This window comes from Engraulis encrasicolus, chromosome 6, assembly GCF_034702125.1.
Source record: "Engraulis encrasicolus isolate BLACKSEA-1 chromosome 6, IST_EnEncr_1.0, whole genome shotgun sequence".
NCBI classification, from domain to species: Eukaryota; Metazoa; Chordata; class Actinopteri; order Clupeiformes; family Engraulidae; genus Engraulis; species Engraulis encrasicolus.
In genome coordinates, this window is record NC_085862.1 from 30,084,495 (window position 1) to 30,096,994 (window position 12,500).

Here is a 12,500-nt window from a genome sequence, read left to right on the forward strand (position 1 = left end):
TTGTGCATTCTTAACTGTACGCTAGTGAAAGCCAACCTCCAGAAGAATGAATGTATGTAACGCGTGCTGCGCCCTGAATAATAGTGATTGTCATTATCACACTAGTGTGTGTGAAGAAGAAACACCTATTCAGGGATGATGAAAGGCCATAATTGCGAAGCGCAGCATGCACCGAAGCAGCAGAGAGCCCTGTCACCTCCAACAGGGGTGCAAAAGGGACCATTGTCCCTGGCCCAGGGCGAGAGGGTTCCCAGAATTGGGTCCTCATTACATTGCATCTATTAGACAGGTGGGGCCCTTTCTGATGACTTTGTCCCGGGCCTGGTCAAAGTTGTCAGCGGCCCTGTCACCTCTAGCACACCACACCACACCACACCACCCCACCAAAACCCATTTTCCTTCTTCAAGGGTTACGCCGGACACACAGCACCCCTGCGAAGTTGCCCACCGGCAAGTAAGCAAGCCGGCTGCGAGCCACACTATCAGAAGCTTTCCCGGCCGTTTTGTTTTGTCATCCGCGTCAGTGTGAAAGGTCGCAATAGGCCTATGGACAGAGATTTTTAAATCTCCTCCTCCTCCTCCTCCTCCTCGTCCCCCCATGGTGCTTTGGCTGGAGTCAGTCAGGAGGAGCTCTCTGACAAAGCCTCTCTCTGTCTCTCCGGCGAGGCGTGAGCTTTATGGTGTTTGACACTGGCGGGTAGGGGAGAGGCCCTCCGCGTGGCTCCGTGTGGCTCTGCCTCTCTCTGCCTCTCTCTGCCTCTCGCGGCTGGCTCTGTGTCGTGTGGAGAGCGCGAATAAGGCTTTCAGTCATCCACACCCCGGGAAGAGCTGAAGGCCTGAGAGGAGAGAGAGAGAGACAGAGAGAGAGAGAGAGAGAGAGAGAGAGAGAGAGAGAGAGAGAGAGAGAAAGAGAAAGAGAGAGTCGCTGGTGATGTTGGGAGGTATTGGCGGTGTTCATGCGTGCATGTTTTTTTTTGCCTGAATTCCTCCATACTGCCTGCCTGCCTGCCTGCCAGCCCACCCGCCCGGCTGCCTCCATCCTCTCCTCTCCCTGCCTGGCCGCCCTCCTCCTCCTCCTCCTCCTCTCGGCTACCCCTCTCCTGTAGAAAGGCTGGCGGGAGGTTGTCGAGGTGCCAGGCAATGGCACTTGTCGGCTTAGCCCAAAATGTTTAGTGACAATGAGGATCAAGAATAATTCCCTCCCGTGAAGCATTACGAGCATTGTCTCCTGCCAGCTTAGCCTCACACACACAAACTCATAAGTGATGTTTTGTAAGGGTGTTTGTGCATGTGTAGGTGTATGTGTACGTGTGTGTGTGTGTGTGTGTGTGTGTGTGTGTGTGTGTGTGTGTGTGTGTGTGTGTGTGTGTGTGTGTGTGTGTGTGTGTGTGTGTGTGTGTGTGTGTGTGTGTGTGTGTGTGTGTGTGTGTGTGTGTGTGTGTGCCAATTCATATCCATATCCACACATACACGTGCACATACGGTACAAACAAAATCTCACACCACATGATACACCTGCGATGAAAGATATCAGGCAGACCTTGATTATACAGTGCTTAGCATCATTAGATTACAATATCATCCATCGCTGGTTCTAAGAGCCAACCAACATACCACAAAAAAGATAAGCCAATATTTTGATGAAGGACCTTAAAAGATCCAAAATCTTCTCTCAGGGTGTATTAAATTACTGGTGAGTCTTTTCATCACTAGCTACACAAGAAATAGCCCTTTAATGCTGAAGGGACCATTTCACTATTTGCTGAAAAACCTTAGCTACATCATACCAGATATTTCCAAGAGTCTTAATTTACCAATTAAGACATGGTCATTACCATTTTGGTGGAAATAAGGTTATAACAGTGCCTCTGAGTGAAAGGGTTAAATTGAAGTGGACAACTGTGAGAATTGAAGATGCCGAAAGCCAAGGCTTTAGGTTGTGAAGTATTTAGGCAGCTATGTTTATTGACAAATCATTTTAAATTATAGGTAACACTTAATTTGATTGAAGAGTTTTGAGGGCATATTTGCTCTTTGAAACCCAGCCCTACAGTTACAATACTAACCTTAGCCTTATAGTAGTGCAATAGTGGTATAAGCTATGACCCACTTGGTAACACTTTACTTTACGGATCGCTAATAAGGTGGTAATTTCGTGTTAATTTCATAGTTATTTCATAGTTATTTCAGGGTAATAACTGTTTGTTTTTAGTAACAACAGCAAAATAACCATACAGTTTCCAGTGCATTGTGGTGACACCCTGATGACTCGCAGCACTGTGACACTTTGTTGACACACACACACACACACACACACACACACACACACACACACACACACACACACACACACACACACACACACACACACACACACACACACACACACACACACACACACACACACACACACTGCACTGGAAACTGTATGGTTATTTTGCTGTTGTTACTAAAAACAAACAGTTATTATCCTGAAATAACTATGAAATAACTATGAAATTAACACGAAATTAACACCTTATTAGCGATCCGTAAAGTAAAGTCTTACCACACACTTTGTTAAACTGTACCCAAATAATATACATTAGCAGGCAGAGTAAAGTAAAGTGCAGCCTAGAGGAAAGTACACGATATGAATTGTAATGAAGCCTGCACCATAAGAGTAGAATATACACTGGGGTTATTTTAGGTGACGTTAACCATCTTTACATTACATTTAGCTGATGTTTTAATCCAAAGTGATTTTGGAGAAATTACAGGGTATTGTTTACAGTCCCTGGAGAAGTGTGGGGAGATAGATGCCTTGCTCAAGGGCCCTTCAGCTATAGGGAGTAAGGCATTGGCAAGGGTGGGGATGGAACCTGCCACCCTGTGATCTACAGTCCCTAACCATTTCACCACTGCTGCCCCAGAGATTTGAATAAAGAATGGAAGTGCCTAATGTTATACAGTCTTTTCTTATATACACACTTTGGAAGTACATAAAGGGTTACTTAATTTTGCACAACCAGGCACCCCTTGGCAACTCTAGCCATATAACAAAAGAGGCACTGCAACACTTTTAGCTAGAGGATGTGGGGAGTAGCACCTAAAAGTGCTCAAGCCACAGAGTATAACAGAAGAAAACTCGGGCATATAATACCAGGAGCACCAATGTGTTTTATTATTAAAATGACCATACTGCCAGGACATTTTTTTTAAAGCACTCTCACAGAGATACTGTTCTAGCCTTCCAAGAGAAGAACGCCCCTGTAACATCGGCCTGTAAAAACTGGCTGGGAGGACCCAAAGCAAGGTTACCAATAAACCAGTATTGCAGTAGGGATTTTTAAAGAGGGAGTATGTGATTTGGGAAGTCATCAATTAGTTAGACAACTTATCATGTCAAGCCCCCTCCCTTACTAACCTACTGTCATTTCTTCTCCGTTTTCATTGTTTTGTCCATCACCAGCAATACTGCTATGTGCTCATTCTATCCTTTTTGTGTTCAAACATGGACATTTTTTATATCTCCTGAGGAGAAGTGGGTGGACTGCGTACCCCCATGTACCACACGCACTACACCGATAAAAGCACACACTGTGTTGCTTACTGTCTACAGTATGTCTATAAATTGAAGCTCGCATTTCATTTGCGGTGTGACAGAGTTGTAACTGGCTGTAACTGGCTGTCATTGGCAGCAATGTGCCAGGTCATCAGTCTCAGCCTCAGCCTGGTGCAGTATCTTTCTGGATGAGATGTGGTGTGTGTGATAAGAACCGTTATCTCAGCAAGGGTCCTGCTGACCAAAACCAACACACTGACTGCTGTACAGAGCCTCAAGACACAGAACAGACAAGTCAGTCCAAGACTGTGCTGCCCTGCAAAGGCAAAGTGCAGTAACTACACATTTCGTCAACATTGAGTTTAGACTGAAAATGGTGTTCATTACATCTCCTTTATCTTGTGGCAAAGCCTTGTGGTCTAGTGTGTCCTAATGTGTCTGATTTAGAGATATTGCTATGTCATATTTGCAGTAACTACAATATCCAATCGAATCGGCTACCAAGGCTTTGAAGGCTTTCTTTTCTCAGTTTCAATGTTAGCGTAGCTACTGCACTTTACCCTTGTAGGGCAGAGTGGTCTGCTGCAACACAGATATCTACAGCAGGGGTTCCCAACCTTTTTCAACTTGGGGCCCACTCGAAATGGTAAAAAATGTTATTATTTTTAGAAAATGATTTCAAGGCCCACTTGGAATACCTTCAGGGCCCACCAGTGGGCCCCGGCCCATAGGTTGGGAACCTACAGTATACAATTCAGCATGGCTGTTGTAGAAGTCCAGTTTGTCTCTGTCTCTGCCACTGGCCTTGCCAAGTACAGCTTCTGGACTCCATCTGTCTGTATTAATTTGGTTTAGAACACTGGCCGTCACACATCCTAGAGTTGAGCTTGATAACTTACCACAAGACAATAGTAGTTTATCTTCATCTGCACTGCATTTCTGTTATTCAGAAACACACATACTGTTATTCATTGTTGACGATTGACTTGGTCTCGAATCAGACTTGGAATCTTGTTGCATCTGTCTTGTCATGGACTTGATGTGGTCTGGACTGGTCTTGCATCTTGGACTTGTCTTGGATTCTATGAAGGTGGTCTTTACTACAGGCCTGCAATTACAGAGATCATTTCCATAAAATATGTTTTTTGGACACCTTTATAGTTTGACTGACAGTGTGAATATATATTTATGCATATTTTTTCGGCGAGTGTGTACAAAACTCCATTTCACATGGTATCATCATCACGTATGTTTTTCACCGAGATCAGAGAGCCCTGAAATTAGCTTGGCTTCATGTGGTATTTTAATGTGTGAAAATGGCTAGGTGAAGTAGCGTGGGCGTGCGTGTGCACATGAGGCGTTGATGACTGCGGGTTACCAAGTAGCGCTGAGCGTCTTTGAAGTTGAGCAAATTCAAAACTGCACAAGATGAGAAAGTCAAACTCGGGAACTCTGGAGTTATATAGTCAAAAATGGAATATGACCACACACAAAAAAATGGATGGATTCATTTTCTGGGAGTTACAAAAAGATTCATTTTGCTTTATTGCTGTAGATTTTGGTTCATACATGTACAGTATGTACACTATAGACAAATAAATAATGGGTAGCATTTTTTTATTTTACTACTGTGTATGACATATTGGATATTGTGCTGGATAATTCCAGCAACAATTCAGTCAGAGTCAGAATAAGCAAGCAAGCATAAGCGATACTGTAGAGTTGTAGAGTAGTAGAGTAAGGTAGAGTAGTAGAGTACTTTTATTAATCCCGGGGGAAATTAATGTGTATGTTGTACCGTGTAGTGAATCTACTGTAATATAGGGCACTAAAATTGTCATGTTTGATTTGTTGCTGTTTTGTGCAATCAGTATTGTAAAAGTGGTAATTTGTATATGTGCTCACCGTTGGTCTTTCATTCATTTCACATAGCTGCCATAGTTGTCCGCAAAATATGTTGCTGGTATGCAAGCCTGAAGTGAGAGAAGAGAGAAGGATAGAGACAAAACAAGCAGCAAGAGGATACAGAGAGAGAGAGAGAGAGAGAGAGAGAGAGAGAGAGAGAGAGAGAGAGAGAGAGAGAGAGAGAGAGAGAGAGAGAGAGAGAGAGAGAGAGAGAGAGAGAGAGAGAGAAGGAGGCATCAGCAGCCAGACGTGCTGTTGTTCATTTTCGTAACAGATACCTTTACCTTGGCATTAAGGAGACTCCTAAAAATACCCTCCTCATATAACCACTGTACCAGTGTGCTATAAATTAGTGTTTATGAAGATACAGAGATGTAAAGGCAACCATAAACCAGTGCAATTAGCTTGTGTGCATCCTCCAGCGCCAAATTAGAGGAGTTACTTTCATCATTTGACGCTAATGTATGAGGGTGCAGCAATTTCCATTAAACCTCCCCCCCTCTCCTCTCTTCTCCTCTGCTCCGCTCTCCTCTGCTCTGCTGGTGTGCTCGTGGCACAGTTTGTCAGTGGTAAAAATGTGTTATTTTTAATGAACTAATAATACCCAGGTGGGGCCATAATGAAGTGCCTTTGTCCGGTGCGCCCCAGCCCAGCCAGCCCAGCCTGCCTGGCCAGCCATAGCCCATCCTCCTTGCATGCATGTCGAGCATATCCCAGGACAACCCGAAGCCAGGCCATTTACAACGGCCAGTTAGCTAGCTCTCATGTTTGGGGCGTGTATGAAGAAAATGAAAGTGTGTGTGTGTGTGTGTGTGTGTGTGTGTGTGTGTGTGTGTGTGTGTGTGTGTGTGTGTGTGTGTGTGTGTGTGTGTGTGTGTGTGTGTGTGTGTGTGTGTGTGTGTGTGTGTGTGGCGGCGGGGTGTTGCTGGGGGGGGTTAGTGGTGGGTTCAGTTCAGCGAGGCTAATTGTGTCATTATTTATGTTTTAAGACACGAACATCCCCCGAGTGTGCCGTGCGCAGACAAATTCAAGGACAGAAACACTTTGCCACCGCGACTGTTCTTTGTTGCGTTAATTTTGAATTCCTATTTCAGGATCCTTTTCTAATAAATCACAACCTTGTTCCAAGAGGGTATTGGGAAGTGTTGCCCCTCTATGTAAAGTTGTGCCGCTGACTTTGCTGTAAGCTTTGAGTTTGGCGACAGCTTTGTTTCAGAAGGATGTGAGCATCTGATTGCGACTAAAAAAACCAGACTCTTTTGGATCAATACAATACATGTCATAATTTCACACGGAACGGAACAAATGAAAAAAAAAACACACACACAGCAAATGAAAGGTTTTCTTTTCTTCTGCATTATTGTTCTTCCCTTGGCAATAAAGACAAGAAAATAAATAAATAAAAAGAGTGAATCCGGTGTTGTGGCCAAGAGCGGATGGTTACCCGTGAGTAATTACACTGCCTCCTTTACATTGTCTGTCTGAAAAAAAGGGGATGCCACAGGAATTGGAACAGTGTAATGCGGCATGTTGCTGTAGTCCACTGATAAGGTCCCCCTGGCTCCGCGGAGAGGAGAGAGCAACCGTTTCAGTTTCCCCTCGACCTGATTGTTTTTTTTTTCCCTCCCTTCCTCCCTCCACTCCTCAACCAACCCTTCCACACCTACACCCCTCCACCCTCTCCCTCACTCACTCTATCACTCTCTCACTCACCCCGCATACCCTCCCTCCTTCCCTTCGCCTGTGTTGATTTTTCTCTCCGCTCTCTGTGACTCCGCGTCGCCACAGGTCTCAGTGGTGGGGAGGGAGAAGGGTGGCAGGTAGCACCTAGTCCACCGCAACACCCCCCCCCCGCGCACCGCACCGCACCCTCCCATCACACCCCCTGCTGTTCCTGTTCCTGTTCCTGCTCCACAGCGCAGCGTAGCACAGCACAGGGCCAGTAGTGGATTAGCCTGAGGCACCATTCCTAACTGTCCATCAGGAACCTCCATCACCCGCCTCCTTCGCCCTCCTACCTCACCCAGTTGCTAACACACATACACACACACACGCACACACATGTGCAGACACACACGCATTGCATTACACTGTTACACACACGTGAATGTGTAATCTCTCTCTCTCTATCTGACACACCACACCACAAGCGTGCACACACACACACACACACACACACACACACACACACACACACACACACACACACACACACACACACACACACACACACACACACACACACACACACACACACACACACACACACACACACACACACACACACACACACATTTGTAAACCCTCATGCATGCATACACACACACACACACACACACACACACACACACACACACACACACACACACACACACACACACACACACACACACACACACACACACACACACACACACACACACACACACACACACAGACACACAGACACACACACACCTCTTTGCTCTGGCCCTTATGTCGATCATGGCTAAGCTCCTCTGTCTCTCTCTCTCTCTCTCTCTCTCTCTCTCTCTCTCTCTCTCTCTCTCTCTCTCTCTCTCTCTCTCTCTCTCTCTCTCTCTCTCTCTCTCTCTCTCTCCAGCACCCCCGCTGTCTCAGGGGTGGCGGGTGAGAGTAATTGTCCCCTCGTTATGTAGATGCGCTGACATGTAACAAGCTGGTAATGAGATTATTTCCCTTTTTTGTTGTTGTTCTGTTCTGCTTGTTGTGGGTTGTGTTATGGGTTCCTTTTTTTGTCTCTTGACTCCTCCACTGGTGCCCTTTGGAAGGGACTGGGAGGCATTAAGTGAGGTCAGCTCCCACAATGAAAAGGACTCTCTGGCGTTGGCCACTAAGTGCGTAATTAGCACTGGCTGATTACTGCTATTAAAAAAAAAAAAAAAAACAGCTCCTCGCCTCTCGCCTGCATGCCGCCGTCGTCGACGGTCTGGAGCAACAATCATTAAGGGCCCCGAAACAATTAACAACAATAAAGAAATTATGGCACACGATGCGATGGAACAAAACGTTGCGGCTTTGCCAAGCTGGGATGCTTACCAATCATCACAGAAGGCATTTTTTTTTCTGTTTTTTGTTTTTCTTTTCTTTGTCTATCAAGTCTGGTCTGCCATTTCCTTTGTATCGGGTCCTAGTCAATTTCAGTCTCTGTTTTCATTTGCTGCAAAGTGGTCTTCTTTCTGGAAGATTATTAAAAGGGCTGAGGGAAGCTTTTTTTCTGAAAGAGGAAGAGGAAGCCTAAAATGTAGGTTTTTTTGCACTCATAAGCAGGGGCAACAGCACCAGTATGCAGGGCTGGTTCTAGGCAATTTGGTGCCCTAGGCGAGCACCGATCTTTCCTTTTTGTGGAATTTGACATTGGCATCTGTAAACATGGTGTCATACATCTGATTGAGCACAGCTGATCTAGTACCATGTATATACTGAGAGCCCATTAAACGTTAGTTAAACATAAGGTTTAATGCTTCATTTAGCTTAATATTGTAATTCTGTGGGCTTGGTGCCCCCCAGGACATTTGGCACCCTAGGCGACCGCCTAGTCTGCCTATGCCTAGCGCCAGCCCTGCCAGTATGTTGCACACTCACAGTGTGTACGGTATAAAGAAAAAAAGAAAATGCAGCTGCAAAGGAAAATGAAGCACTGTGTGACATTTGGCGAAGGGGGCAACTGGGAAGATGATAAATGATTGGGAAGGAAATTAAGCACTTTTGCAAGGAGAATCTATATGTAGTATGTGTATATAGATTGGCGTAATAAATCCATTAACTGTATATCACCTACCCTCCAGTGATTCAGCCTTATACAACCTTTGCATAAAAGAAATATCACATGCCTCTGTTGCAGTCCTGAGGGGGTCCTGGGGGTCCCTATAAGTTCGAGATGTTACTCTGTGTGGAAATACCCTGTCCAACCAGCACAGCATACCGTCCACGTGATTGGCTCCGAGCTTTGTAAAATGATTCTCAGCACCATTTTTTAATAAACTATCTTGAGTTTATGTGGTGGGAGGGTGAACGTAAAGCGGGTTATGATTATGGTTGTATTGTGCGCCGTTGCTTTTGTTTTTGCAAGGGGACAGTAAAAACACCAGACATTGGGTTAACATAACGGCTTATGAACAAAGCAGAGCTAGCTAGTTAATTTCCTTTGGGATCAATAGAGTCAATAGAGTCTGAACCCTACTGCTGTTCCACTACTATATTGTACGGATGTTGTGGAAGTAAATTATTGTTATTTCTGGACTGGATATATGGCGGGCAAATCTGCTGCCTTATTCATCAGATAAGAGAGCTTCAGCCTAGCAGGAGAACAGGGGGCCTGCACATGCATGCAGCTCTCGTCACCGAGGCTATACCACCCTATGCCAAACGCGCACACCTCAGATCAAGGTCAGCACTGCCATCACATACATGTGCAGCTCACGATGCCTCGTTTCACTTTATGATTTCCCCCCACTGATGCTTTGTGGGTGCTGCACACTTGATTGGGCCTCACAGTTCAGTAGCTGCGCGACTGACAGCAGGGGTTACGGTCCGGAGCAGAAAGCAGCCAAGACGAGACAGAGAAGGACTGCTGTGTGGTGTGGTGTGCTGTGGTGTGGTCTCGGCCATTTTGAGCACACACACACACACACACGCACACACACACATACACATACATGCACACGTGCACACACACGCACACGCACACCCACACACTCATGCACACACACACACACACACACACACACACACACACACACACACACACACACACACACACACACACACACACACACACACACACACACACACACACACACACACACACACACACACACACACACACACACATCCACATACACACACACACACTCATGCATATACAGTACACACACACACACACAAACACATACACATACACAAAGGACACACACACACACACACACACACACACACACACACACACACACACACACACACACACACACACACACACACACACACACACACACACACACACACACACACACACACACACACAGTTAGAGCTGACCGAGGGACAACCTGCTTTCTGTTATCTATGAGTTGTGTTGCTGCTGCTGCTTCTGCAACCCTGTTAATTCAGCACACTGGCATTCTGCACATTTTTTTCTTACCCAATTAATTCTCAATGGCATGTAATTACAACAAGTAACCATTGGCAATAGCTTAACTTATATCACATTCACAGCATATAGAGCTGAAAAAACCTCCTATATTACATGCACTACCACCACAACACACACACACACACACACACACACACACACCCACACACACACACACACACACACACACACACACACACACACACACACACACACACACACACACACACACACACACACACACACACACACACACACACACACACACACACACACACACACACATCATACACACACGCACACACACAGACTGACCTCCAAATGCCCAGCTGCAAAGAGACCAGCCAGTATTTTATTTTATCCTGGGGAGCAAAAAACGGGGGGTAGAGAGAGATAAAAACGAATTGACATCTGGGGCTCCATGGCTCCAACCGATGGGCTCGCTTTTTGCATCTGACAGCACCACCTCGTTCCTGTGAGCGGCTCATTATGGTCCCTCATTGCAGTCGGGCCAAAAAGTACTGAGAAATAAGCCGAGAAAATAACCATGGCTCGCTCCGCTATGTAAAATCAGTGGGAAAGGGCAGACATTTTTTTTTGCAAAAAAACGGGGGGAAGAGCAATTCCCAGAGCTCACTTGAAACAGCATGGAGCAATTCATCTTGGGAGGGTGGAAAAAAACACAAGAGATAATGTAAAAAAAAATGATTTGAATAGCGCAGAGGAGGTCATGCCGGCATCACATTTTCTCCCCAGCAGGCCTTATCTCTGGGTCTGTGCCATTTCCAATTTTTTTTTCCCCCAATGCAATGCTATTTTGTTTTCCTTTTTCATGTACTGTATGTATCTTGGTTTATGCCACCACATAGACTACAGTGCCATGCACATAATACTCTGTCTGGGGGATTATTTCCCTGTCTATCAGGACATTCTATTTTCACAGAAAGTGTAATAATCTGTGTTGAATTTCCAAAAAATAATGTGGCGTACTGGCGTTGTTCCTGTAAACTGCAGAGACAGGAAGGATACACAAGGCTAATAGACGGTTGTAAGTGTAAGCGGTGTTTTGATGCTAATTCATACTGTAGCAAGAACAATAGCTACAATGATAACGGAGACAACCGTGTGCTGTTTTAAATCTACAATGGTGGGCAGAGCTGACCCTTTCCCTTCAATGACAATGATGGGGCTAGACGGCAAGAATTATCGTAGCCCTTTCAAAGTGAATATGCTGTATAAACTACAAAAAGATATTGTAGCGAATCAGTGCACAGCTCTATTACCAGTAGCTCTTTACATGGATACTGAGAATGCTGTCAAAATATTATCCTTTCATTTAGACATTCACGTCACTGTAGCACCGTAACAGCAGTTGTTATCCAGAATGATCTTTCCCTGAACTTGCCTCTCTATGCCTGTGCGCTGACCCGTGTGGAGTCAAAGAGCCGCTCTTCATGATGGCTGTGCTGTTGCGTTTGTCCCTCCGCAGGGAGTTTGGGCGTTGGAAGGTGAGCAGCATTGCGCTGGAGCGACAGGAGAACAATGGCGTCACGCTGCCCCTGGACCCCGAGTTCATGCAGACCATCAGGCACCTGGGCCGCCGGCCAACCGTCGCCGCCATCACCGAGCTTGTCATCAGGAAGTTCGGCACGCACTTCCTGCTGTCCGCCACACTGGGAGGTAAGGGCATACACAGGACTTCTGTGTCATCATCCGCATCTGGTCACCTTGCACGTGTGGAACCTTTTACCATGTACTTTTAACGCAGAGTCACAATAACAAAACCAACATTAAGTATGTTTGTTTCCTAGACATTAGAAAAAAATTAAAATTAACCACAGAAAATTCATTTTGCAATTTACCTTCAAAACAAGACATTTGCTCCTGATTTCTATCCTTGCCAA

At 45.5% G+C, this 12,500-nt stretch overlaps 1 protein-coding gene across 1 annotated transcript in view; it reads left to right on the plus strand.

The window, feature by feature from the left end:
- brinp3a.1 (bone morphogenetic protein/retinoic acid inducible neural-specific 3a, tandem duplicate 1) overlaps positions 1-12,500 on the plus strand; it is a 35,034-nt gene that overhangs the window by 4,001 nt on the left and 18,533 nt on the right. The window contains exon 3 of the mRNA XM_063200176.1: positions 12,086-12,276. Coding sequence (XP_063056246.1) covers positions 12,086-12,276 — 191 coding nt within the window. The remainder of the gene's footprint in view (positions 1-12,085; positions 12,277-12,500) is intronic.